This window comes from Mandrillus leucophaeus, unplaced genomic scaffold (assembly GCF_000951045.1).
Source record: "Mandrillus leucophaeus isolate KB7577 unplaced genomic scaffold, Mleu.le_1.0 Scaffold71, whole genome shotgun sequence".
Lineage (NCBI taxonomy): Eukaryota > Metazoa > Chordata > Mammalia > Primates > Cercopithecidae > Mandrillus > Mandrillus leucophaeus.
This window is the reverse complement of record NW_012107697.1, coordinates 625,601-652,914: the sequence shown is the minus strand read 5'-3', so window position 1 is coordinate 652,914 and position 27,314 is coordinate 625,601. Positions and strand designations below refer to the sequence as shown.

The following is a 27,314-nucleotide window of genomic DNA, read 5'->3' as shown; positions in this document are numbered from 1 at the left end:
ATTTTGGCGTATCATCTGAGCCCTCCCTGAGGATTTTGAGCAGGAGAGGGAGCCACTTGTAAAGGGAGGGGTTTGGATGGGATGGCCTTGGTGTCCTTTCTAGTCGGGCCATCAATCACACAGGCTCTGAGATAGAGATGCCTTCCTTCGCAACCCTGGGGGCGGGCAGGGAACGGAGTGTGTACTGGCAGGGGGGGTGGGGGGGATTTGGCTGAGAGCTCCACTTTTCCGAACCACTTAGAATATGTTTGGACCAGGTACCTCTAAGTCTTACCCAGCCTCGCGGTTTGTAAACTTCTCTATCCCCAGCTCGGGGAATTTCCACTCGGCTGCTCTGGGCTGAGTGGGCAGGTTTCCACTTGGGAGCATGGGACAGGCCCGCCTGCCAGCCGAGCTCTTACCTACCCCAGGGCAGGGCTGGCCCTGCCTCCAGGGTGGTCTGGAGGGAAAGGTGCAGACAGCCTGGAGTCAGGGCTGTGCTCAGGGACCCCAGCGCCGATCTCAGCCCATCCTGGTAAGAAATAGCACCTCTCTAGACCTCCTGGTCTCCATTTCAGCCCTGTGAGGGCTCCCTGGGATGTCATGAGTCCTCCCCTCAGGACAGGAAGTGTTGCAAAGGAGGGACAGAGAGGCAGGAGTCACAGTGACCAGAGCCCGGTCAGAGGCTGGGGCCAGAGCCAGCCCCTCCCAACCCTGCTTCTCTGTGTCTGCGTTGGGGTGGCCGTGCCAGGGCGGCCACAGGAACCTAAGGGAGACCCTGTGGTCCCAAGTCAGCTACACAGAGACTGCTCACTGCAGCTTAGCTGTGGGCAAGGCCTTGGTGGCCGAGGAACAGCGACTGCCTGGGCAGCGCAGTGGGCTTCCCTGCGTGGTGGGACACCCTGCCTAGTGGGCTGCTGTGCCTGGTGGGGCTCCCTGCGGCTCCCTGCTGGCTCCTGGATCTGACCCTGCCCTAGGCCTAGCAGTGTTGTCTTCTGGCCATTCCCCTCTGATACCAACCAGCAGCCCCCAGAGCCTCATTAGGCTGCTGGTGTCTCCAGCTGAGCCCTCTGAGGTTGAGAGGTGGGCCTGACATCACAGCTGGGGTGAGTCACTGCGGGCTGAGCGAGCCACTGCGGGCTGAGTGAGGGGTTTCAGCTGCGGAAAGGGCAGGCCACAGGAGCAGCCCCCATCACAGCTCCGGCTCCCAGCCCCGCAGCTGCTCCCCATTCTCTGCCAACGACCAGAACGACACAGGAAGCTGGGACCGGTGCCTTAGGTCCCAGGACAGGATCCTGGAAACCATTCCCACTCCCCCGAGAGGCTGCAGCTGGGCCTCCCAGTCTCAGGGGACGCCTAGCTATAGACTGGGTCTTGGGCAGGATACGTCCAGGCAACGGCCCAGCTGGGCTAGAGGACGGAGGTGCAGCGGAGTAACGTTCAGGCGACCCATCCAATGCCCCTGAAGGTCTCCCTCAGCTGCCACCAGCCCAGGGACCTGGGGAAGACTGGGTTCCTTGATTCCTCCTGGCTCCTGTACCCTTTTCGGGCACCCTGGGCTGGCTGCGGCATGGAGCCTCTCGAGGGAGAGGGCCAGGGCTGGGGCTGTGGTTGGCTCTGCTGCATCTGACGGCCTCTCCATCTCCAGGTGCCAGGGGGAGGTCAGAGAATCTCCCCTGGCTTTCACGTGGATCCCTTGCCCCAACCTGCCCTAGCAAGTGGGCACGAGGTAAAGGCTCCCTTGCCAGCCCCTCCTCCCTGCCTGTGTCTCTTCCTGTTTGTGGGCTCACCTGAGGTGCGAAGGGAGGGAGTGCCACTCTCCATCCAGGCCCCGGGCAAGCGGCACCTCCCTGCTCTCCTGCACTCCCGGAGACAGCCAGCAGCTCCTGCTATGGACAGGTGGTACCTGGGTGAGTCCTCTGAACCCCATTCCTCCTCCCGCTCAGGCTCTGACACAGGTGCCAGCCCCGTCCCTTTCAAGTGCACCCACAAGCTCCCCAGAAGTGCAGGAAAGGCAGAAGGGAAGAGAGGCAGAATGTCCAAAAGAGAGCATCTCCGTATGGAGTCGCGGGCCTGCTGTGAAACGTGGCAGAGCATCTCTGAGCTGCGAGGGCAGGGAAGGCAGCTTGTCCAACCACCTCATTTACTTGTCTGTCCATCCGTCCTTCAGAGATGCAGGAACTCAGAAGCCAGACTGCTGGCTTCAAATCTTGGTTCCCCTACTTTCTGGCCATCTGACCTCAGGCAAGTTATTTAACTTTTCTGGCCCTCAGTTTCTTCCTCTATGAAATGGGGTGATAATAATGCCTTCCTTACCTTGTAAGAGTCATTGTGATGATTAAAGAATTAATTTCTGGCCAGGTGCAGTGGCTCATGCCTATAATCCCAGCACTTTGGGAAGCCAAGGTGGGGGTGGATCATCTGAAGTCAGGAGTTCAAGACCAGCCTGACCAACATGGTGAAACCCCGTCTCTACTAAAAATACAAAATTAGCTGGGCATGGTGGCGCATGCCTGTAATCCCAGCTACTCAGGAGACTGAGGCAGGAGAGTCACTTGAACCAGGGAGGCGGAGGTTGCAGTGAGTCAAGATCATGCCATTGCACTCCAGCCTGGGCGACAATAGCGAAACTCCGTCTCAAAAAAAAACAAAAATTAATTTCTGTAAAGTGTTTGAAACGGTGCCTTGCACACAGAGTTTAAAAATGCAACTAGCTTCCAACTATTGTTTCCTATTCATCTATCTATTGATCAATCTATCTTCCCTATCTATCTATCTATCTATCTATCTATCTATCCATCCATCCATCTATAAGTGCCTCCCCAGGCACCTCCTCCCCCTGCAGCGGGAGCCCTTCCATCCACACTGCAGCTCTGCTTGTGACCAGGGTAAATATTACCTGGCACTGTTAATGTTTAATGCCCCCACCTCATCCCCGGCCACCCCGCCGAGGAGCAAAGACAGCAGGAAGAGGCAAGAGGAGACAGTCCATTTGGAAATGATTGGGTTGTCAACAGATAGATAGATAGACAGACAGACAGACAGACAGATAGATAGATAGATAGACAGATAGATAGACAGATGAATTTATTTAACTTCCCACTTATTTTTACACTCTTATTATTCCTGAAGAATCCACGGAGGCTTACAAACATAGACAAAACCCAGTAAGACGACACATTCCTGTATAGTAAAGGGAGCACCTTGTCTTGTGTGGAGACGGCAGTAGCTTTGGTAGCACACCTTCGAGGGTCTGGTCTGGGCTTTCTACCTCCGGTTTGCCATTAACTGTGTGTTTCAGGCAAGTCCCTTCACCTTCCTGCCCTCGGTTTTTCTGGTGTACCCAGTGGGGATCATGACACTGCCCTGGCCACCTCCAGGGACTATTGTGGAAAGCAAAGGAGCAGCCTCAGTTTCTTTATCTGTAAAACGGCGCTAGCAGGAACTAAGTGATGCAGTGCATGCCAAGAACCTGGTGCATGGCCCATCTTCCCCAAATGCTGGCTCTGCTGGGATGTTTGCACAGATATATATTCCTTGGCTCTGGAAGCAGAAGGAAGCTGCACACCTGATCCTCAGGGCCATGACATTCTCTCCAGCTCACTCATTCGTGCCCATTTTCACTGGAGAGTGGCTGGCTTTTCCATGTCCCACAGCAAACATTTGCCAAAAGCTAATGCCTGTTATTTCTTCAATCAGCACACATATAACAGTAACAATGATGCCACTCACTGTGTGCCAGGCCCCGGGATACGCTCTTTGCATGCATTATCTCACTTCCCCTCACAACCACCTTAGGAGCTGGGTACTGTGCCCATTTTACAGATGGGGAGACTGAGGCACAGAGAGGTGAAGTAATTGACTGAGACCACTGAGGGCCAGGGTGTGAACTCAAGTGTCAAGCCCTGCCCCTCCTTGGGGAGGATTCATAGATAGAGTGGCTCCCTTCAGGAGGGCTCAAGCACCCCTGGTGGCCGCTGGCCACTGACCTTGGCTGTTTGGTGGGCATTGGGCTTCAGCCTCTTCTGGAGGCCAATTCAATGGACTAGAACTTAACGAGGATTCCACAGTACCCACGACTACCCAGCACAGGAGTCCCGGGGTGAAGGAGGTCACAGTGGAGTCGGGAGGCTGCCTGCGAGGTGTGGAAAGCAGCTGCCTCCTGCAGCAGGAGGCCTGTCATTCTCCACTTCCCCCACACTGGCTGTGTGACCCTGGGCGAGGCCCCCACCTCTCTGTGCCTTAGACACCTGCCTCATCAGTAAAACGGGAAACATAAAGCTTAAGGAGATAACAATGAGGAAAGTGCTTGGTAAACCATAAAAGCAGGGGATTCTCCCTGCGATGAAAGTCTTGCCCCGTCCTTAAGGATCCTGCATGCGCCATGGTAAACTGGCAAGGAAACAATCCGAGAGCCAGGCCAAATGGTGGTAGGAGGAAGTACTGGGGCGGCAGGGAAGGAGAAATTAGTTGGGGATGACTGGGGCCCTTCCGACTGAGGTGTGACCTGCAGGGTGCACGTTGATGGATGAATAGGAAGACAGATGAAGCGCCTTTCTGGAGGATCTACTGCTGGTGGGCTTTGGGGGTGCTCCAGGGATGTGGTGGGGGAGCAGTGGGCCAGGCTCCTAGGGACCACTGCAGGAAAGCCTCCAGCGCCACATAAGGAATAGCAGCTGCAGCGGTGGCATCCATGGTGGCTGGTGCGGTGGGCCCTGCCTGGGCTGGGGGCCGTGTGGGACCCCTGACACTGCCCCCGGAAGCTCCCAAGTACAGTGTACACTGAAGAGATTGTACAATTTCCACTTTCCTGTTCCCACCGCCCCAGCTGTGGCTTCCCCAGCTGGCAGAACAGCACCACCGATGACCCATCCCAGCCCTTCTCTTTGGAAATTTCCTTTGGGAGGGTTTAGAAACTCAGCCAGCTCCTCCCTGCCCCTGCCTCCCCACGCGCCTCCTCACCCTGCCGCAGGAGCCCCTCCATCCACACTGCCGCTTTTCTTGTGACCAGGGTAAATATTACCTGGCACTGTTAATGTTTAATGCCCCCGCCTCGTCCCCGGCCACCCCGCGGAGGCAGCCAGACACTCTCCAAAAAGCAGAGACAGCAGGAAGAAGGGAGTGGAGAGAGCCCATTCAGCTGGGGAAATGACTGGGTTGTCGATGGACGGTGGTGAGTGTGCTGGTGTGTGTGCCCAGGCGTGTGTGAGGCTGGGTGGCTCTGACTGGCCTGCTTTGCAGGGTCAGCTGGACTCTACCCTTCCCTCTTCTGCCACCTCAGCCTTTCAGAGTACCCAGCCCCACTTCCTGTCGGCCTCCTAAGAAAATTTGCAACTTAAAAGAGAACCCTGCTTTAACCCCAAAGAAAGATAACTTGAGTGGCAGAACGGCAGCAGATAGAAGATGGAGAGCTGAGCGTCCCTCCTCGGCCTCCTGGCACACACCCGCCCTGAGTTCAATGCATCTTGCTAGACCATCTGAACTTGGGCAGGAGGCAGACGGGGTCCATCTGGCTGGGGAAGGAGCAGGCCCCTCTGGTCAGCCTTCCTAGGCTGGATTTGGGGTGAGAGCCCCCCAAGTTCAAGTCACACACCTCAAAGGCTTCCTGTCACAGGAACTGACTCAGACCTGGAAACCAAGAGGGGCACTTGCTGACAGAGGTGGGTTTTGAGCCAGATGCAGAAAGGGGAGGGTGCTGGGCAGAGAGGGTCTCGGCAAGTGGTTCACATGGAGGAGGAAGTTTCCTAGGGTGTGTGGGGAAGCCTTGACTTGGGTCTAGCTGTTGCTCTGACACTTTAATCCACATATGATCTTGAACAAGGCCTGAACCTAATCTGGGATGACAGCGCAGACGCTGGGTCCCTCATGGTCTCCCTGAGCACCCAGCACCTCAGGCCCGTCAGGATGGGCACTGACTCTTCCTGGCCTGTCCTTTCCTGGCCCAGGGACTGGCTGCTGGGGACAGCTGGGCTTGCCAGACCCTGAGTCTCACCACTGCCCAGGGGCACAGTTTGCCACAGCCTGGAAGGCGCTGACTTGCGCATTCCTTCCTCCTGGGCTCTACTTCCCTGGTACAAGAAGGGGCTCCAGCAGGGCAGGAAAGAGTAGTGGCCCTCAGCTGTGGCAGAAGCGTCCCGGCCAGGCCACCTTCTGGCTGTGCGGGTTAAGTGTACTCGGTTGCAGGGCACCACTGTGAGACCTGCCTGCTGAGCAGCTCCAATCCGTGGGAGGCCACTGGAGGCAGGGGCAGGAACTTGCCTCTGATGGGCTCCTTCCCTCCTGCCATTGAGAGGCGGCAGAGCAAAGGGCTTATGCACCTCCATTCTCAGCCCCCTGCTGCCTGGGTTCAAACCCCAGCTCGACTCCTGACTTGCTCTATAACTGTGGGGGAATTACTTCTCTGTACTTCCGTCCTCTTGTGGATTACACCAGAATGACATTGACGCCTCATAAGGTTGCCATAATGGTTAGATGAGTTAGGCTCTTGTTAGCTTTTGCCCAGTGCCTGACCAGCACTATATATTAATGTTTCTTAACTAGATCTGCTTCCCCTGAGGATGGTAACGTAGGACAGGAGGTCTGTCTCAGCTATCGTTAGGACTTTGGACAAGTCTACACATTGGGCTCAGCTTCCTCCTTCTGTCTGATAAACTTTAAGGTTCTGTTTTATTTATTCATGCATTTCACAAATACCTGCTAAGCACCTGGTAGCCAAATGGTCCTGTGGAGAGAGGCCTCTGGGAGTCTAATGGGAGAGGCCTCTCCTGGCCTTTTCTACCATGGTAGGAATCAAGGAGCAGGAGATCGTCTCCCTTCCGGAGTGGTCAGAGGCCCCCCAGACAGCACAGATCCCCCTCTGACACTCGGTATCTGGGCCCCAGTTGATTGTGTCTGAAGCCACCTAGAGCAGAAGCCTGCTGGCAATGGTTTTAGCAACACTCCGTTCCCAGCCTCCCCTTGCTCACTTGGACCCTTGGGGGTCCTCTGGGAAGGGAAGGACAGGGAATTCCAGCTGTTCCTGTGGCTGGCCCACCATTGGTGACTCCTCTCATCCTACCTCTGGCTCTCTCCTAGGCGGCAGCCCCAAAGGGGATGTGGACCCATTCTACTATGGTAAGCCTGGGCCCCTGTTCACCCTTCCTGAGCCCTCAGGACCCCTCCCACCAAGCAGCGGCCTCTCCCAGTCCCAGGTCCATGCTCTGTGCCCCTTATCTCCCCCTGCGACCACGGGCTGCTGCGGGCGGGCTGCGGGGAGAGATGGCTGCTGGGAGAGACCACCCATCCCACTCTTCTTGCCCTCTCTTTCCCGAGACTATGAGACTGTCCGCAATGGGGGCCTGATCTTCGCCGGGCTGGCCTTCATCGTGGGACTCCTCATCCTCCTCAGTAAGTGGGATGGCCTCCAGGGAAGGGGTGCTGGCTGGGGCACGTCTATTCTCAAAGCCGCTGAGCAGGCTGGCTTTCCGGAGTCCCCAAGGAAGGGGTGAGCCTCCCCACCACGCACACCCCCTGCAGGATGTGGGAACAGGTGCCCGGTGGGGTGCCAGGCTCTGGGAGCACAGTGTAAGGTTCCCGCTTGCTCAAGTGCACCCTCCAGTGGGCCCAGAAGGAACCTTGGAGGTGAGAGTGAACCTGCGGGGTAACTGGAGGGCCAGGCAGGGGCACTAGGCCCCCCACTGCTAACCATGGTCCCAAACTCATCCGTTAAATAGGGATGATCCCACCTGCCTCACAAGAGGAGGGCTAGCATCCAAAGACACAGCAGTCAGGACAGCGCTCTAAGAATGGTCCAGTGCAGACTCGGAGTGTTCTGGAGGAGACAAGGAGACTTATGTATCCTCAAGCCCCGAGGGGCACACAGCAGGAGCTTAATAACTGCACATTGACTTGTTTTGGTCCAACCCAAAGAAAAACACACAGAAAACACAACCCATGGAAAGAAGATACAGGAAGCACACCTGTGGGCTCTGGGATTCCATGCACTTGTGCCACTGCACCCCACCCGAAGGCTTGCACACAGTCCTGTGGGTCTCCCCATTTTCCCGTGTTGCCCATGGCAGCTCCCGGAGGGCGGTGCGGGGTGGTAGCTGAGCACATAGGCACAGGAGGCAAGTGGCCTAAGCAAGGGGCTCTGCTTTGGACTTGCTGCCATCCTTCTCCAGGTGTTCACCGGGCAACTGTGCTGGGGGCACCATGATGGCCCAGTGTCTGCTGCTGCTCTCGATATGCCAACAGCCCACCATGGGTCTGCTCCAGTAAACATTTGCTGACTGACTGACCTAGGTTCTTGAATGCCTGTGATTCAGCCTTACATAAAAAGAAAGAAGGCTGGGCACGGTGGCTCATGCCTGTAATGCCGGCATATTAGGAGGCCAAGGCAAGAGGATCTCCTGAGACCAGGAGTTTAAGACCAGCCTGGCCAATACAGTGAGATCCGATCTATAAAAAAAGTTTTTAAAAAAAATCAGCTGGGCATGGTGGCGTGTGCCTATAGTCCCAACTACTTGGGAGGCTGAGGCAAGAGGATTGCTTGAGCCCAGGAGTTTGAGGCTGCAGTGAGCTATGCACCACTGCACTCCAGCCTGGGTGACAGAGTAAGACCCTGTCTCAAAAAATAAAATAAAATAAAATAAAATAAAATAAAATAAAATAAAATGGGACAGTCAAACGTGGCCTCCAAGACGGACCCTGCAGTCTTGACTGGCAGGAGGGAGGTAGGAGAGACTGGAAGAATTTTGAGTCTTCCAGGGTCTCCTTGGAAAACGAATCCATGGAAACAAATCTCCTTTTCTCTTTTCAAGGCAGAAGATTCCGCTGTGGGGCCAATAAGAAGCGCAGGTGAGCGCTGCCCGGGGTGACCGATGAGGGGCTCCGGGCTGGGGAAGAGGGGTGGGCTGAGGATTTTGTCTCTGCCACTGTGGAGGGGTCCCCAGCCTCAGGGATCCCTAGACCCACCCCTCCCCCGGTCCTCTCACCTTTGCTTTTCCTTCCCCCACCAGGCAAATCACTGAAGATGAGCTGTAACAGCAGGTACGCTAGGAGGGCCCGGGGAAGGTGGCGGGAGGGGAGGGCAGGCTTGGGGGCGACCGTGAAGAATTCTGGCTCCTGGACTGGGTAGGGGAGAATTTTAGGGTCACCCACACATCAGCCAGGTGGTCTGTCACACCTATGGTGTGTTTCAGATGATTGCCAAGGGCCTGGCGTGCAGTGTGTGCCACAGGAGATCACAGAGGAGCCCTGGAGAAAAGTGAGATGGACAAGGAGGAAATAAAACCCCAACCTCTGCTGCAACCTGCCCAGCCCCAACCTGCCTTTGTCTTCTCAGCCTTGGCAGTGCCACCCACTGCACAGGGGCCAGCTGGGAAGCCAGGCCCTGCCTCTGCTACCTCCCCTTCTTCCCTGGGCTGTAGACCTTTGTCCCCGTCACTGCCAGCGCTTGAGCAGAAGGAAGCTCCAGACTCAATGTGACCCCCAGGTGGTATCGCCACCTCCTGCCCCTTGCCACCTCATGCTCATAATAAAGTTAGCGTCAGAGACCGCTGCTTCTCTCGCCTGCCTGCCTATCTGCCTCCTCTGTCACCACCAGCCTCTCCAAGTTCAAGTACAAATACAGCCGGGTCTCATTTGTTTTTTCAAGTAATTGCTCAGGCACCTGTCTGCCTGTAAAAGCAAGAAGTTCAGTGTTGTCATCTGTAGGCCACTCCTTGTACCCCCTGAACTGGCAGGAGCCCTGGGGACAGAGGCCTCAGCCTGGCTTTTATGCACCTGGGATGTCTGAAAGGCCCAGGGGGTCAAAGCCACGGCCCTGTTGGATACCCACGAGGCCTCTGCCCCAGGCGCCAGGCGCTGCTGCTGGGATCCTGGAAGCAACCCTGCCTAGGAGTTGCTGTGGAGAGGCCCCAGGCTACCAAGATGAGCCTGTGTGTGGTCACATTCCTGTGCTCTGCCATTTTCCACATGTACACCCCTGGGCCAGGGTGGGTGGGTCCAAGGGGCCTGCTGCTGGGCCTCCGCACATGTCCTGAAGGAGCCAGCCCTCTTCCCAGTCCCCTCCTGGTACTGAGCTCAGGCCACCTCTTTCCACTCTTGGGGCCACCTATTTGGAGGCTTGGTTAATTCCAGGGCCTGGGGCCAGGGAACAGATGGTGAGAGTGAGACCATCGACACACTTGCTCTAGTCCCCGTCCATGCAGGCAGGGACCTACTCAGGGCAGCCTCAGCCTGAGATGCTGCCAGGTCGCTCTGCCCACCAGTGCCCAACTCCTAATGCCCATGCCCCCTTTGCTGTGAGTCCAAGGCTGAGGTCATGGAGGGAGGCCTCTGGGAGCTTCTGCACTCAGGAAGGAGCCCCCCTTTCCTCTCCCTCCCTTCACTCAGAGGCCTCTAAGGCTGGAGGGATTGTGGGATTCTGGCACCACCTAGCGTCTGGCTTCCTCATCTGGGCCTGCAAGCTTTTGAGGGAGGGGAGAGGAGAACTGGCAGGAGAATCAAGCTACTGGAGCAGTAATGAACAGGGCATGTTTGGGGGCCAGAGGCAGGATGGATCCCGCTCCACCTGGGAATTAAGCTCTTTGTCTTAATCCACTTCCCCCAGTCCCTGATAACCACCAACTCTCCTAAAAACACAGAAGGCTTGAGCAGCGAAGGGTCCTTAGAGAGCAAAACAGACCATCTTCAATTTACAGAAGGGGAAACTGAGGCTCCAAGAGAGGCCGTGGCTTGTCCAGAGTGACATGGCCAGCCTGAGTCAGAGCCAGAGGTAAAATTCAGGTCTCTGGCTCCCCTTCCAGAGCTCTTCCCACCACACGAACATCCAAAGGACGGGGAGTAGTTGGTGGGGCAGGGAGGTGGACTCCCCACTGACTGCCTGGGGGTTTGGAGAGTGAAGGGGAAACAGAGAAGGCCTGGGGTTGGGGGGAGAAACTCCAGAGGAGGCCAGGAGCCACACAGAGGAAGGCCTGGTGACTTACAACTTAGCACCAAGTCCTTATGATACCCCACTCCAAATGTGGACTCATTGGTGTCGGCCAAACCCTTAAACGGAATGCAGTTTTTCTATGCAGGAGATAGAGGCACACACTTGAGCTCTCCCTCGAGGTTGGGAGAAATGAACACGAATGGGGCAGGTCCAGCCAGGAGGACTTTCAGGAGGAGGGGGGCTCCCAAAGCCTCTTGGACGCAGCAGCAAGGCACAGAGGAAGAGGGATATTCCAGACCTGTGGCCCACATAAGAGCACTAGAGAAGAGTCAAGTTTCTAGAATGTTCCATACAGAGAACAATCCAGCCTGCCACCCTCAAAGGGAAATTTCACCTGCTCTGGATGAGTCACTTCCCTTCGCTGACCCTGCCTCAAGTCCTCCCTCCTTATGAAATGTGAGGCTTTATCAGGTCTGAACCTGAGGGGCTTTTCAAACCACCACGTACCCAGATTCCCCCAGCCTGATTGAATATGAGGCTTGGGGGGTGGCCTCTGCAGGCCGAGGCTTAATGAGCCCCATGGCCCCAGGTGGCATTCAGAGGCCTGGGACTTGCTTCCTAGCCAGGACTCTTGTGAACATTTCCCTTCCCTCTCCAGAAAGGTCACGTGGGCTGGCAGTTACTGAACTTTCGCTTCACTTTGGGATTTTCCACAATTCAGACCTGCATTGAGTCACAAAGATGTACCAAGCCTGGGAAATGACTGGGTGAATTACTCTTAATCACACAACTCCGACCACGACAGCCTCCGTCTGAGGGCGCAGTTCCCTTTCTGACCACCAGAGGGAGCATGTGGCTTGCGCCGAATCCCTTCCAACTGCGTGTTTTCAACTCAACCTTTCCAAGGGCCTTTGCCGGAAGGAGGGGCTCCTGGCTCCTGAATGGTCCGTCTGGTGGCCTGATTTCCTAGGAAAGCCCTCAGCTCTTCTCATTCCGCTTGTTCACCCCCACAGGTACAGCACTTGCCCCACTCTGGGGTAATTCTTGGCTGTGGAGTCTTAAGTGCTCATTCCTTCCCAGAGGCAGAGACCCCACGTGATCTACATATCTTCCCCAAAGCCTGGGGAACGGCGGCCTCTAACCCTGTAGTCTGAGTAAATCAACGACAGTAGGACATGGGGAGGGGCAGAGAAGTCAAGCAGGGACGTTTGTGGGGAGGGAGGGGAAAGACGCTTTGCCTGAGTAGCTCTTCTCACCCCAGCTGCAGTGAGTCTGATTCAACTGATGGGACGTCGGTGGTGGTTCTGCCTCCCCAGGTGAACTCAAAGTGGAGCAAAAGGTGACAGTCACGGCTTAGTAGGTGAGCATGGCCAGGCGAGGGTGAGGGGAACGCAGGAGGTGGAGCAGGTGAGGGCCCAAGGGAAACTGGACTTGTTTCACGTTCTGGGGAGAGGACAGGTAGCTCTGCCCCGCCAGCCCCTGGGAGAGCAGTTCCAGAGCCCCCAGGCCCAGAGGTGCTGGCCTTGGGCAATGGGGTTGCAGGGTCTCTGCTAAGTCCGCTGAGTCCTGGCCTTCCTCACAGTACGCATGAACAGGAAGAGCTGGGCAGGAAGCCCAGGGAGGGCCAGGAGAATTAGCCTGTGAGCCAGCAGCCAGTCCCACCCCTATCCCTTGCTAAAGCGTCCACCGCCCAAACCCACCCAGCCTCTGCACAGCTCCAAAGAGCCCTGTGGGCATGGGGGCAGAAGGGCTTCTGCTGGGTTCTGGCAGGCCCTCCCTGACGAGGTGGCCTGGACGTCCCCATCAGAGGAAGCAGAGCCTCAGATAGGCCAGTCTCTAGCTCCTACAGGCTGATCTCCTGTCCAGGGTGAGGGTGCCCCTGGCATAGGCCTCCAGTTTTTCTAAATGCTTTGGGACATCAGGGGAAATCTCCACCCTGCCCCAGCAACTCTGAACTCTCTCTTGTACAGGGAGCAAGGAAGGGGTGCCCCAAAGAACTGAGCGTCTCCACTGGTGCTGCCTCTAGTGAAGGAAGTGGGCTGCCTAGACAGACAGGGCTGGGGGTGGAGGGAGTGAGGGGCGTTGTGTGAAGAAAGGCGCAGGGCAGGGGGTGGTGGAGAGTCTCCTCCCAGGCTCTCCCGGCTTCAACCCTCCCTCTGCTCCGCACGGCAGGGGCTGCTGTGAGGAAGGTTAGTCGCCTCCCTGTTGATCCGTGGCCCCAGGCAGCTGAGCTCTGAACTGCAATTCAGCAAGGGCCTCTGGGGCGGGTAATCTGTGCCTCACCAAGCGCCCATTCTTCATTCCTCGCAGGCTGCCTGACAAATGCCTGGGCAGCGGAGATCAGAGGCAAATGCCACGGCAGCTCGGCCCTGTTATCAGAGCGAGTCACTGGCTGGGAAGATGGATTGGGCCTGGGCCTCAGAGCTAGGGCCACAGCAGCCTCCTTCCGGGACATGGGGAGGGCAGTGTTGAGCCCAGGGCTGCCCTGGGAGAGCCGCAGAGGGGCCCGAGTGTCCTAGCCTTGGAAGAAACCCGGGGCTCAGACTCAGTGCCCGCTCCCAGGTCTGGCTGCAGGAGGAGCCACAGGCTGCAGACACTTCATAGTTTGCCGTTGAGTGATTGAGGACTTGGGAAGAAATCCGGTTTACAACTTCGAACCTTCATTCCCAGAGCTTCAACCTGACACTGGAGGGGCAAAGAAGGTGGCATTGGGAGGCCGAGGGAGGGGTCTCCCCCAGGCGTGGATGGACCTCATGTCTAGAATGGACTGGGACGAGCTGTGTTCAGGAGCGGCAGCTCCCCAAGCCCTGTTTTGGCAGATTTGATTTTCAGTTTGTAGGCATGGGGCCTCAGATGTGAAGGGAAGCTCAGAATTCAGGGAGGTTCGGGGTCCCCTGGCAGGGCAGGGGACCAGGGCAGGGCACCCACCAGGGGACCCCGAATCTCCCTGAATTCTGAGCTTCCCTTCACAGGGTGCAGGTGAGACCAGGTCAGGAACACTCCTGAAACAGTGGAGGCCCAGCCTGGCCTGTCCCGCTCCTATGGGCTTGCTGGGCTACCTGCTGTCACCCTGAGTGACACCCCGAAGTTCCTCAGCCCCAGGAGGCCTCCAGTCACCATGGCTGCTACTGTCTCTAGATGTCTAAACTTGGTTCCCTTTTCAAGAAATGCTCACTGTCACTTCCCCAAAGGGCTTCTTTGGTGTCACTGAGAGGAATTCCCCCCGGTGAGCAGGGCAGCAGGGAGGGGAGAAGAGGGGAACGTCCTGAGCTGGGGAAGCACTTTGTGGCCCCGGAAGCCCTGCCTGCAGCTCTGCGCAGACCACACTGTGGAAGATGGAAAATTGGCTTCACTGCCAGCTCTGCTCTTGGCCTGCTGTGTGACCTTGGGAAGGCCCTGGTCTGTCTCTGGACTTGGCTTTGGAAAAAACAGACACAAGACAAAAGTCCCAAGCTTCAGCTCACACGTCAAGGAGCTGTAACTTTTCAGGGGAAGGGGTAAGGGGAGAGCTGTGGCTGACCCCGTTGTTCCCTCCCGCCCCTCGGATAGCTGTTCTTAGAGAAAAGCTGGGTACACCCCCACAGTCCCTGCAAATACATGCTTGGCGTCCTCCTGTCGGTGAACACAGAGGCGCCCAGCAAGTGATGAAGGCAGACAAAAAGACACACTTGACAAAGCAAAGGAGATGAGGCTGGCTTGGCCCCGAGCCAGGAGCACGCTGAATTCTCTTGTGGTCTCTGTTTCCTGAATGGCCCATCAATCAGTAACCGAGTGCGTGCCAAACCCAGCCCACACAGGAGCCCGGTGTCCTCTGCTCTGCAGTAAATACTACTTCAGGCCTTATGTCCGAGGACCATATGCTCCCAACACAGCTGATAAAATCATCCAGGAGTAGCCTGGAGGCCGCAGACACCCGCCTCGGGGGTCAGGAGTGAGACGGGCCAGGCTGGGCCTCTGCTGTTCCGAGAGTGTTCCTGACCTGCTCTCTCTAGCACCCTGGGCACCTGCCAGGGGACCCCGAATCCCGTGAATTCTGAGCTTGCCTTCACATCTGAGGCCCCACTGCTTATAAGCTACATGAGGGCAGGGATTGCATCTGAAAGTTCACCCACTGATCCCAGTATCTCGCCCCCCTTTGGGCACCTAGTGCACCCTCCATACATGTTCATTGAGTGCACATGTGACTGGTGGCATAGAGGAATGAAGGAGTGATTGATTACCCAGCAGGTGGGCCGCCCCTGCCCCTGCTCCATGCCCCCAGGAGCAAGGAAGTTGTTGGGCCAGGGTAGGCAGCTGGGGTGGTCTGAGGTGTGCATGATCCCTTCTTCCTTGGCCTCACAGTTAAGGTCACAGGCTTTGGAATCAGCAGACCTGGGTTTGAGCCCTGGCTTAGCCAATAATGAACTATGCATGTGCAAGCTCCCCTGGAGACTCAGTTTCCCTAAATGGAGAAACTATCTTTAGCCTGTGGACATTCTTTGCGTGAGGTCGATTACCTCTGAAGCTCTTTTTAGCGTTAAGGCGACGCTGCGGCTTTTCCTGTCCCCGGCCAGGTATCACTGCCCCTTCCTTCAATGCTTCCGCGTTTGAGAAAGCTCCGTCCCATGCTTGCTTCTCAGGACAAATTGTGCAGGGAGGACAAAGGCCCCTGAGTCCGCCCTCAGACTGGCCAGGTCTAGGGAGAGGCTGGCACAGCCATGGGCCCCAGCCCCACGCACTCCCGGGCACCACGTGGGCCACAGCGTAGACTTGGCTGGCCCAGCCTTAGGTTTGCCCCGCCTCCTGGGCCTTCTGCCAGCTCAGCCGTGGAGTCCTCACTTCAAAGTCAGCGGAGGGTGGTCTATGACTACCATACCCAAAGCAGGGATAGTTTGTGAAAAAAGTTTCTTGATTATAGGTTTCTCCTTTGTGTGTGTGTGTGTGTACGTGAGTGTGAGATTGTGTGTGAGTATATGTGAGTTCTGTGAGTGTGAATGTGTGTGTATGTGAGCTAAACGTCTTACATCCAAATACTAGTAAATACGAAGTGTGAATGTGTGTGTGTGTGTGTGAGAGATTGTGTGTGGATGAGTGTGTGCACGTGTATATGAGTGTGTGAATGTGTGTTGATTGTGTGAGTGTGCAATTGCATGTGTGTGTATGTGTGTATGTGAATGTGTGTGCATGAGTGTGTGAATGTGTGTGTGTATGTGAATGTGTGTTAATGTGTGACTGTGTGTGAATGTGTGTGTGAATGTGTGTATGTGAATGTGAGTGTGGGTGTATATGTGAATGTGTGTGTGAATATGTATATGTGAATGTGTGTGAGTGTATGTGAACGTGTGTGAATGTGAATGTGTGTATGTGAATGTGTGTGAATGTGTATGTGAATGTGTGAATGTGTGTATGTGAATGTGTGTGTGAATGTGTGTGTGAATGTGTGTGAATGTGCGTGTGTGAATATGTGTATGTGAATGTGTGTGTGAGTGTGTGTGAATGTGAGTGTGAATGTGTGTGTATGTGAATGAGTGTGAATGTGTGTGTATGTGAATGTGTGTGTATGTGTATGTGAATGTGTGTGTGATTGTGTGTGGATGAGTGTATGAGATTGTGCATCCATGAGTGTGTGCATGTGTATGAGTGTGCATGAATGTGTTACTTGTGTGATTGTGTGTGCAATTGCGTGTGTGAATGTGTGTGTGTATGTGAATGTGTGTGCATGAGAGTGTGTGAATGTGAGAGTGAATGTGTGTGAATGTGTGTATGTGAATGTGCGTGTGTGAATGTGTGTATGGCAATGTGTGTGTGTGACTGTGTGTGTGAATGTGTGTGTGAGTGTGTGAACGTGTGAATGTGTAGGTGTGCATGTGAATGTAAGTGTGGGTGTATATGTGAATGTGTGTGTGAATGTGTGTGTGTGACTATGTGTATATGAATGTATGTGTGTGTGTGAGTGTATGAGTGTGTATGTGTGAGTGTGTATGTGAATGCGTGTGAGAGAGTGTGTGCGTTGCTAGTTGTGCTGGAACTGGGGAGAAGCAGAGCAACCCAGGAGGGTGCGTGGGTGGACCTGGCATCTGGAGCCCTGCGCAGCGATTCGGCTTCCTCAGCTGAGAATCAGAGGTCTGTTTTGGAGGACACCATTCATCTCCTCCAGTAGTTCTTAGAGGCTGGCAAGGACACAGGGAGTGAGCCCAGCCTCCGGCTTCACTGCGAGACATGACTGGGGTGAAGGGCAGGACCTGTGTAGTGGAGAATTTGGCCGCTGTCTATGTTGCACTGCACAGCAGCCTGCCGCGCCACCATCCCGTCCTGTGGCACTAGGGGGAGGCAGACACCAGGTTCCCTGTGTGGAGGCCTGGAGCTTCCTTCCGCGGAGGACTGAAGAGTCACATCCAGCAGTGGGCCAGAGAGGCGGGATGTCCTCTCCAGCCATCAGAGCCACGCCCTTCCCCCACCTTCCCATAGCTCCCACCCTTCCCACACTGCACTTTCCAGGAGTGCAGACGCGGCAGCTGGCCTCCCAGGACCTGTCCCAAGACTTCTCCTGAGCCCGGGGTCTCAGGGCAAGCTTCCAAGGTCGCCTCTCCTGAATCTGAGGCATCCCCAACAGATGTGGAAGATTCATTCTCTCTGGAAGGATTTTTCCTCCTCTCAAACTTCGCAGTGGAAATGATATGAAGCAGGGGCGGGGCAGTGGCAGAGCTGCTGGAGCAGGACAGACAGGCGTGGCCGTGAGCTTGGCTCGGTCACTGACCAGCTGGGCAGCCCTAGGGAAGTCCTTTAGTGTCTCGGAGCCTCGGTTTTCTCATCTGTGAGATGGGGTTTGTGATATCCAACTCATTAAAGAGACTGAATGAGATCATGTGTGTAAACGAGATATGTACGCCACAAAGTGTTATGAACATGTAAAATGGGTGAGGGACGAAGCAATGTTCACCAAGGCTTCTGCTGGGCTGGGTGATTGCGTGTTTTTCAGCCATTTATTTTTCAGCAAATTTTTGTTGACTATTAAGTATATGCCAGACACTTTATTAGTGTTTTTGACAAGCTTAAGTGGATAGTGTTTATGAAACTACAGAACATAAACCTTCTAGTTTATCTTCTAGTCCAAGATTTCCCAAATGCCAGCCCCCAGACCTATGCTAAGCTTCTTACATCCAAATACTGGGAAATAGAAAAAACAGATCCAAGATTCTGTAGCCTGGGATCTCTCTCTCCTCCTCACCTGTGCCTGTGTGCATGTGTAGCTGTGTGGTTTCGGAGCCACTGAGACCCAGAGATGGTAAATGCTGTCAACGGATAGCATGTCCCATGCCAGGGGCTTCGGGCATGCGCCTATTAACTTTTTGAGAGGGGCAGGGACTGCCCAGCCACAGTCTCAGGACTCCTCCTAAGGGTTTGACCCATAGGAACGTGTCGGCAGATTGCCCAGAATATAGAGTCTGAAGGCCTTCTAATTCTATATTTTGTCACTTAGTGGCTCTGTCATTTAGTGCCTGCATAATTATCAGCAAGTCACTTGCTATCTGAAGCCTCAATTTCCTCATCTGTAACATGGGGATATTGATGCCTGTCTTGCTGTGGGATCTTCATGTGAGCATACTTTGAAAACTGCAGGCCGGGCGTGGTGGCTCACACCTGTAATCCCACCACTTTGGGATGCCTAGGCGGGCAAATCACGAGGACAGGAGTTCAGGACCAGCCTGGCCAGCAGAGTGAAACCCCATCTCTACTAAAAATGCAAAAATTAGCTGGGTGTGGTGGCATGCACCTGGAGTCCCAGTTACTCGGGAGGCTGAGGCGGGAGAATCATTTGAACCCGGGAGGCAGAGGTCGCAGTGAGCTGAGACCACACTTTTGCACTCTAGCCTGGGTGACAGAGGGAGCAATCCAAAAAAAAAAAGGAAAAGAAAACTGCAAAGCTCCACTTTTTTTAACTCCAATGAAAGCCAGAACCAGACTGAGTTTTCAAAGGAGAAACCCTTCAGGCTGAATTTTCTTCCACTTCTTCCAAGTCCAACTGTATTTAATATTGAAAGATAATCTCCATGGAGGAGCCCCCATCCCGCCCAAAGGTTTCTCGTACTCCGTCTTTGGGCGACACCTGCTGGCCATGGCAGGTACTGTGTCCTCCTCTAGCTAAACAACTCCGCGGAGACAACTTGCCCATCTCCTTAGACATTCACAGCCATGCTACAGGGTCGGTGTTCTGTTCCCACTTCCACAGATCAAAAAGGTGAGACTTGGTCCCCCCAGCTCATGAGAAGTGCAGTGAATCTCTGACTCCAGGTTCTTGGCTCCATCTCATCCCTACTTCTTGCTCTTAGGCCAGGCGGAGTAGGGAGTCATCCCCTCCCAGGCAGAGGAGACCTCCCACCCCACAAATCATTCTGAAGTAGGCACTGAGATTAGGGGCAAGGCCAGGGTTGGAGCCTAGGACAGACCTGGTCAAGAAAGACTCATTCTTATGTCAACAACCCCACCAAGCAGCCACCACATCCAGTTCCCCACCTGCAGAGCAACTAGACCGATGGCAGGGGCTTCAGCGATAAAAATTCACTCTGAGGAGGCAGAGAGATGCCATTTGCTCAGGCTGCATGGTGAGGAGCTGGGGACAGCCTATCCCCTGGGCCTGTTGCCTCTATGCCCACCGTGTGGGGCAGTGGCTAGCCTGAAATCTGGCGTGTGGCTTGGGGGAAGCGGGTGCCCCTGGTCAAGGAACTTCTCAGTCAGGAGGCAAAAAGTATTGTGATTGAGAATGAGGACTTGGCCTCATCCTTGAGAGATGCACACAAAATGATCAATGGATGAAATTATATAACATGAAATTTGCTTCAGAAAAATTCATGGTGATGGGAGGGGAGCATGGATGAAACAAAAAACTGGCCATGAGTCAACTATTGTAGCATCTGGGAAATGAGTGCATAGTGATTCGTTTTACAATTCTCCCCACTTTTGTATATACTTGAAATTTTCCACGTTCAAACTTTTAAAAAATGTAACAGCAGAAACACTACTACCACCATCAATGTGAATACACAGAATTAGACTGCCTTGAGCATCTGACTGCGTGAATTGGAGAACTTAGTTAATTTCTCTATGTCTCAGTTTCATTGTCTGTAAAATGGGGTTGATAATAATCATACCAGTCTTATAGGGTTGTTTTGAGATTATGCATCTGGAGGAATTAGCATAGTGCTGGGCCCACAGCAAGCACTCAATTATAATCACTGTCATTAGTAGGAATCCAGGGCTCTGGTTATAATTTGCCAGAAGAAGAAGATACTTTGGCTGATACAGACAAACAATTGGCCAGCCAGTTCAGCTTAGAGTTTGGATCGATGAGTCTTCGAGGACACAACTCTGAACTGCCGTGTGCCGGGTGTGTGGGTGTCTCAGATGGGTAGACACGCACCGCAGAGTCAAGCTTTCCTGAGACCCCGCAGGGAGGCCTTTTCCCTGCCTCTCTGCACATCTTTCCCATTGTTCAAGCCCAACTCACATCCTCCCTTGGTTTTTGTTGACCACTCCTTCCTCTGAGCTTAAGCAGCTCTCTTCACAGACTCATCGAACCCCTGCTGTAGGTGAGACTATAAAGATCATCTAACCCAGCCACATCATCATAGCTTCATTCAACAAACAGTCATCAAAGACCTGCGCTGGGTGCTGAGGATGGAGTGATGAACAAGGTGGGCGAGAGACTGAGGGCAACAGGGCCTGGGAGGGAGGTAAACACCACAAAGCTGAGCACAGGCCTGGCAGTCAGGAGCCCTGGACCTAAGCCCTGACTCTGCCATGTGACCTGGGATGCCCTTCACCTGCCAGCCACTGTTTCCTCCTGGGAAGAACAAGGAACTTGCAGGAGATGCTCCCCAGGTCCCTTCACACTCTGACCTGCCAACTCTGAGCATGTAGGCCTCCCTATGTTGCTCTTTAAACATCTTCTTCTCCACTGAAATGCAAGCCCCGTGAGGGCAGGGACTCTGTGCTAGACTTTCCAGGGATCAGGGAACTCCTTGCACGGGGACTGGGCACAGACTTGCCAAAACAATGAGTAAACCAATAAAATGTACTTCCTCCAGGCCAAGTGTGGACCGGAAACGGTGAAAGAACAGAGTTTTTAACCGGGAGAAGCGGGAAATAGATCCCCAAAAACCTCACACTGTACCACTTGGAGATTGACGATGCCCACCAGTGTGTTAAAGCCTGCAGTAAAAAACAAAAACAAAAACAACTCCCACAAAAACCTATTTACCTTTGCTTATTCCAGTCTTTTCCAAACCTATTTGAGCATAGATCACTTTCTGCACCTCACGTGTTACCTTCTTGTGAAACACTTGTGAAATGCTATATTAGATCTTTTCTTTGTTTTCAGCTGGGTTTATTAAAAATAAGGTCAAGTTTGGTAAAGATGCTAGGTTTCAATGTCATTGTGGCCTGAAATAGGAACCTTATTGCTGAGCTCTGCCACCCTCACTGGCGCTGGGCTAGGACCTTAGATGACATTCTGAGCCCCCCATTGTGTAAGTAAGTACCATTCGACCCAGGCAACACCTCATTTCCCAACTTTCACCAAATGATGAATGGGATCATGTTTTCTCTCAAATCATCCACATCAGGATTACAGGCCGAGGAGGCCAGTTCAGTAGAAGTTCATGGGATAGTGGTCCAGAGTGATTGGCATGTCAGCCCAGGAAAGCCAACAAAACATTGGACAACAGTAAGAGAAGATCAGCTACCTATTGAGGGGGTGATGTTGCTGGACTGGAGCTGCTCAGACCTCATCTGGATGCATGAGTCTATTCAGTTTTAAGAGAGATTTTTATTTTTTAATTTTATGAGACAGAGTCTGTCACCCAGTCTGGAGTACAGTGGTACAATCACAGCTCACTAACATCCTCAGCTTTCCAACCTCAGGCGATCCTCCCACCTCAGCCTCCTGAGTAGCTAGAACTACAGGCATGCGCCACCATGCCTGGCTATTTTTAATTTTTTTTGTAGAGATGGGTCTCTCTATATCGTCCAGGCTGGTCTTGAATTCCTGGGCTCAAGTGACCCTCCCACCTCAGCCTCTCAAAGCGCTGGGGTTACAGGCGTGAGCCACCATGCCCAGATGAGATATTGCTAAAGTTGAATATAAGCAAAGAAGGAAACCAGAACAGGGAAAGGTCTATAAATTTAGTCAGAAAAGAAAAAAGATATGCAGCCTGGCAAAAGGAAGGTGTGGGGGCCTGCGGTAGCAGTTCTCGAATATTTGAATAGCTGTCATTTGGTTGAGATTGGGCACATCCTTTGAACTGCAGAGAGCTAAGGCAGATTTGGGCTTGATAAAGAAAAGCATGTGTGCATGACTGTGGGCAATGAAATTAGATAAATGTCTGTGTGGGGAGCAAGCCCCTTGTCCCTGGCAGCTTTTGAGAGACTGAGTTGATACCTGTTGGGTCAGTGTAGAAAGCCAGTGGGTGTGAGATGGTGCCAGGTGAGGTGAGCTCTAAGGCACTGCCCCCTCTCAGATTCTGTGACAGAGGAGCCAACATTCCCCATGGTCTCCAGACAACATCTTTATTCAGCCTCCCTGTCCCAAACTGCAGCCCGCTCACCTCTGGGGCACCCCAGGAGCCGTGGCTTTGGCCTCCAGCAGGTGGAATTTCTGGGCAGCACATTTCTCCTGCTCAGAGTGGCTGGAGGGCTTGCTAGCGTTTTGTAGCAACTCCTGGACTTTGAGGAGGGTCTCGGTCCACAACGCTGGTGGCCAGTCACAGCGACAGGAGGGATGCTGCCCTGCAGAGAGAATGTGGAAGGCATTAGGACAGCACCAAGGTGTCTCCCGTCCCGAGATCCTCCAGCGCATGGACTGACAAGTCCAGCCCGTGGTGAAATGGCCAGATTTTCTAGGAAGAGAACTTTCATCATCTAAGTCAAGGTCACCACCATGGGCCTGGGCCTTGACTTTCTCTTCTCTGGGGAGGAAAACCTCTGCAAGGGGGCTTCTGTGTGAACAGCACTGTACAAACACATGATTGACATACAGACTCAAGACCTCTGAGGCAAGCGGGGAGCCCTGGCTAGAATCCAAAGAACCTAGTCCCTGGCCACAGTGTGACCCAAGGAAAGCTCCTGGGATGGATTCAGGTTTTGCAGGGCTGGAAGCTTAGACCATTGAGGGCTGGAAGCTTAGACCTCTCTAAGGAAAACAATACACAATTACGAATACAAAATTAGGTAAAATATGATTATTAACATATTAATAATCAAATGTGATTATTAATTTAGAACGATAAAAAGAAATTGCAACAAGTTACAAATCTTGAGAAAACTGATAAATGCCATCATGAAATCCAGACAGATAGCATAATATTTGCATTAACTGACACACCTCAAAAATGCTTTCTAAATTTAAAAAAAATTTTTTTTACATTACTTCTGCTCACAGCTTTACACAGGCTGGCTTCTGGCTCCATGCATTTCAAACCTTGTCTTTCCTACACTACACACACACCTCTGGTGCAGGCACCTGAGGCCACAGTTATACTGTGATACAACTTCTGGCTCTGCAACTTCATGTCACAAAGCACGGTGAGTTGGCCCAGTCGGTGATAGGAGAGTTCCTGCAAGTCTTTCCCTGCCCTGGAAGTATATGCATGGCCTGTCAACCATATAAACACATCCCACCAATCCCAAGCCAGAGTCAGATCCCCTCAGAATGTTCACCAGACCCACCGAGAAGCCAGAGCAGAGAAGGGTAGCAGCCGTGATTGACTGTAGTTAAACTTTCTACAAATGTTTTCATATCTGACCATGTGAACACGTTACTAGGGCCCAAAAGGAACCTGAAGCTTGAGCTGTGTAAGTGTCATGGTATAAGCATCCCAAATCTGCTTCTGGGGCTCCTCTGATACTCACTCTCTTCATCTATATAATGATCAAAACAATTCTGGCATGTGTATCCAGATCCTTTTTGGTGAGAATCTGAAATGGACGAAAACATAAAGCCTCTGGAACCTAAAAGCGCTGCCTACAGGGTTAAGATGACAACTGTGAAGACCACAGTGATGCAGGCTGAGCAGGAACTGTTGAGACTTCTTTGGTTTTAGGGGTCAGCACTCCTGCGGGGTCTAATGTCCTGCCAAATGTTCACTCTTAGAGACTGGAAACTCTCACACGAGAACTTTCGGCTGGGTGCGGTGGCTCACGCCTGTAATCCCAGCACTTTGGGAGGCCGAGGTGGGTGGATCACCTGAGGTCAGGAGTTTGAGACCAGCCTGACCCACATGGAGAAACCCTATCTCTACTAAAAATATAAAATTAGCCAGGCTCAGGGGCGCATGCCTATAATCCCAGCTACTTGGGAAGGCTGAGGCAGGAAAATCACTTGAACCTGGGAGGTGGAGGTTGCAGTGAGCCGAGATCACGCCACTGCCTGGGCAACAAGAGCAAAACTCCATCTCAAAAACAAAAACAAAAACAAAAACAAAAAACAAAACAAAAAAACCTTTCAAGCTTAAGGCTTTGATCCCAGCTAAAGGACATCTCTCTGGAAGGCATGGCATGTGAGGCTGTAATCAGATATCTGCTACCTTGTAAGAATGAGCCCATCTGGTCACTAAATCAACATTTACTGAGTGTTCCCCTAGAGCCAGAGGGCACCAGGCTAGGGCCTGCATGTACAAATCGAAAGGGTCAGAGCCCAGTGTCTAGAAGGGGAGACAAGTCAGACACGTGCATAAATAGCCACAATTCTAGACAAAGGGATGAGATCCATGGGCCAAGTAGATGTCTGAGGCAGTGGGAGCCCAGAGGAGGCCTGGTCAGGGATAACTGGGGGTACCTGACCAGGCCCTGCTGAATGGGAAGCCTTAAACAGGTGAAAAAGGGGGCACTGGGTACTTGAGAAGGGTGAAGGTTTTCCAGCGTAGAAAACACTTTCATAAAATGTGATAAGCACATTTGTGAGTGACCCATGGGCCAGAAGAAATGCCGGAAGACTTGGGAAGCCAGCAAATTTAGCTCCACTCATTGCACTTTCTTTTTTTCCCTATCTCTCTCAGTTTTCATACCTTCCACACCACCACTCTCCAGAGAGAAATGTGACAATGAGCTTCAGCTCCATCAAATCCAGACTTCATGGACCCTCTCTGGGTTGGCTTCTCAACCGACTTCAGAGTTGTGAGCTGAGAAAGAACAGCGGGAGAGAGGCACAGTTTTCCAGGGACTCCTGCCTTGCTGGGGACTTCCACAGCCCCTGACCAACCATCCTGGAGTCACTGCTGAGACAGCAGCCTGAACAAGGGCAATGGGACCTCAGAGACAGCATCGGTACTGTCAGAGCCCCAGGGCTTTCGACCCTTTGCTCCAGTGAGCTTAGAGCCATAATATTATCATCCAGAATGATGAGAGAGTAAGTGGCAAACATACCTAGACATCTTCTGAGCCCAGCAGACAGAATTTGGGTTTAAGGAGAACCTGGGTAGTTTAATGACACATGCTATTTTTTTAAATATAGGCATCATACTCTATGAATTGTAATGATTCATCCCATCTCAAGAAGATGGAATTTTAGATGTATGTGGATATATTTGAAGCCAACACTGTTTATTTTGTGTAATGTTTTTGTGCCTATTAGTTTCTGAATATCTGTGCATAAAAGCTTCTGTTTCTCTGCCTGCACACATTTGTGGGTACACCCTATACACCTATGTGGGGTGGGAGGGGGGAATGTGCATATTTGTTTGCATTTACCTTGTGTTTGGTCTTAGGAAGAGATCTTGGTGATCATTCTAGCCCAACTCTTTCACCTCACTGGTGAAGAAACTGAGGTCCACAAAGGCAAAGGTGACTTGTCACAGATCACACAGCTGGCTATGGAGACAGAGATGACACAAGAACCTAGGATTTCTGATTTGTAGATGAGGACCTTTTCTATAATATTAAAATCAATTATAAATTGCAGGGAGGGAAGCAGGGAGATCCTTGTTTTTTCCTCCCCCAACCGATAAGGAAGTACTAAGAAGGTCAGTCTTGAATTAGCTATATAATACCAAAAGTTAAGTTTTTCACACTGACCTGGTTCAGTATTGATTCCTTTTATGAACACCCTATTTATACTCAAGTCGTCAAAGAATTCCAGAGGGCATATGAAGCCTTTGTTAAAATAATTATATGCCTTTGTTTTTGAAGAAAAGTATCCAAAATATATAAGCTTATTGTTTGAGTTAAACAATAAAAACATCTGCTGTTTCTCATGATGGCTCTAGTCTTAATATAACATGGCAAAATAATACCCCCTAAATATCCATGATTAACCTGAATTGGAGAGGGCTCACCTCCCAGTGACTTCATGTAGCTGCTTCAACTGGCTTTGGTTAAAAAAACAAAAACAAAAGCACAAAAGCCAAAATGTAGACAGATCATCACCCAGCATTCTGATGCAAGAAAATATTAAAACGAATCACTGCTTTTAAATGGATAGTGTGTTCCTACTAGAAAAGAATCCCACAAATTTGAGGCTTAAAAAACATGGAGCATATGCATAGGTGCCAATGCAGAATTTCTGGATCGTGTTCAAATCACATTTAAGCACAGGTGTGCCTGTCATTAAGCATTTATGTTTACCTGTACACATGAATGTTTGCCTGGGCAACTGTGTTTGTTCTCACTCTGGTGTGAATATATTTGTGTGTGAGTGTGAAGTTTTCCAGATAATTTTGGGAACTGTCCCTTCTATCAAACTAAAATATAGCCCCTCCAAAATGTCAGCTGAAGAGGGGGCTGTCAGGGTTTAAGGTGGGTGGGGGTAGAACACGCCGCCTGACTCTTTTCCCCAGAGTTTCATTTTTCCCTTGGGATTTCCTGGCCTGCTGGATCGCCCACCCCTAATATAACTCCTGTCGAAGAGGAGACTTCTGGATATATCTGAGCCAACCTGTCATTTTCAAAGATATTTCCCTAGATACTAAGGAAGAACAAAATCAATGGGAAACACAAAAAGCATCAGGCCTGACCTGCCTATTTTTCAGGTCCTTCTTTTGTTAGACATTTCTCCAGGCCCTTCCAGCCTCAACGTGCACCTTCCGTGTTTCTGCAGCCTCTTGCCTGGATTTCCAGCTCCTTGGCTCTGGCCTTGTCACAGCATGGAATGCACGATATAATCCTAACATCCCACAGTTCCCTCCTCCCAGCTCCCACAGGTCAAGGTCCTTGTGAGCAAGGCCATTCCCATTCATGATAGTTACCTGTGCTCACGATGTGCCAGCCATGGGGCTTGTCTTAGTTAATCCTCGCTATGACTTTCCAAGGCAGATGCTGGGGATGTCCCCATTCCACCGGTAAGGAAACTGCAGCTTGGCACGCATACATTTCCCAGGCACACAGCTGGCAATTGGTAGAGCTGGGCTGAGAACTCGTCTCTTGCTGTTTCCGAAGCCAGGCTCTTAAC

At 52.6% G+C, this 27,314-nt stretch overlaps 1 protein-coding gene across 4 annotated transcripts; it reads left to right on the top strand.

Moving 5' to 3' along the window:
* Positions 1-1,797: 1,797 nt before the first annotated feature.
* On the top strand, positions 1,798-25,776 carry FXYD2 (FXYD domain containing ion transport regulator 2). Of its 4 annotated transcripts, none has more exons than XM_011964831.1 (6): positions 1,798-1,889; positions 7,054-7,092; positions 7,291-7,365; positions 8,781-8,817; positions 8,979-9,009; positions 9,305-9,597. In XM_011964831.1, exons 1-5 carry the CDS (start codon positions 1,871-1,873, stop codon positions 9,001-9,003), a joined length of 195 nt encoding a protein of 64 aa, XP_011820221.1. In that variant the 5' UTR covers positions 1,798-1,870; the 3' UTR covers positions 9,004-9,009; positions 9,305-9,597. The 4 variants fall into 4 exon arrangements, with proteins under 4 accessions (XP_011820221.1, XP_011820222.1, XP_011820220.1 ...); XM_011964832.1 differs by lacking the exon at positions 9,305-9,597 and adding an exon at positions 24,928-25,776 and having other exon boundaries at positions 1,822-1,889; XM_011964830.1 differs by lacking the exon at positions 1,798-1,889 and adding an exon at positions 5,068-5,152.
* Positions 25,777-27,314: the final 1,538 nt, after the last annotated feature.

What these genes read in the sequence shown, in the direction of transcription:
- FXYD2 (XM_011964829.1), top strand. Translation starts at nt 5,128, where the DNA reads ATGACTGGGTTGTCGATGGACGGTG. An exon ending in TGGGTTGTCGATGGACGGTG is followed by an intron (nt 5,153 to 7,053) that starts GTGAGTGTGCTG and finishes GCTCTCTCCTAG; the next exon opens with GCGGCAGCCCCAAAGGGGAT.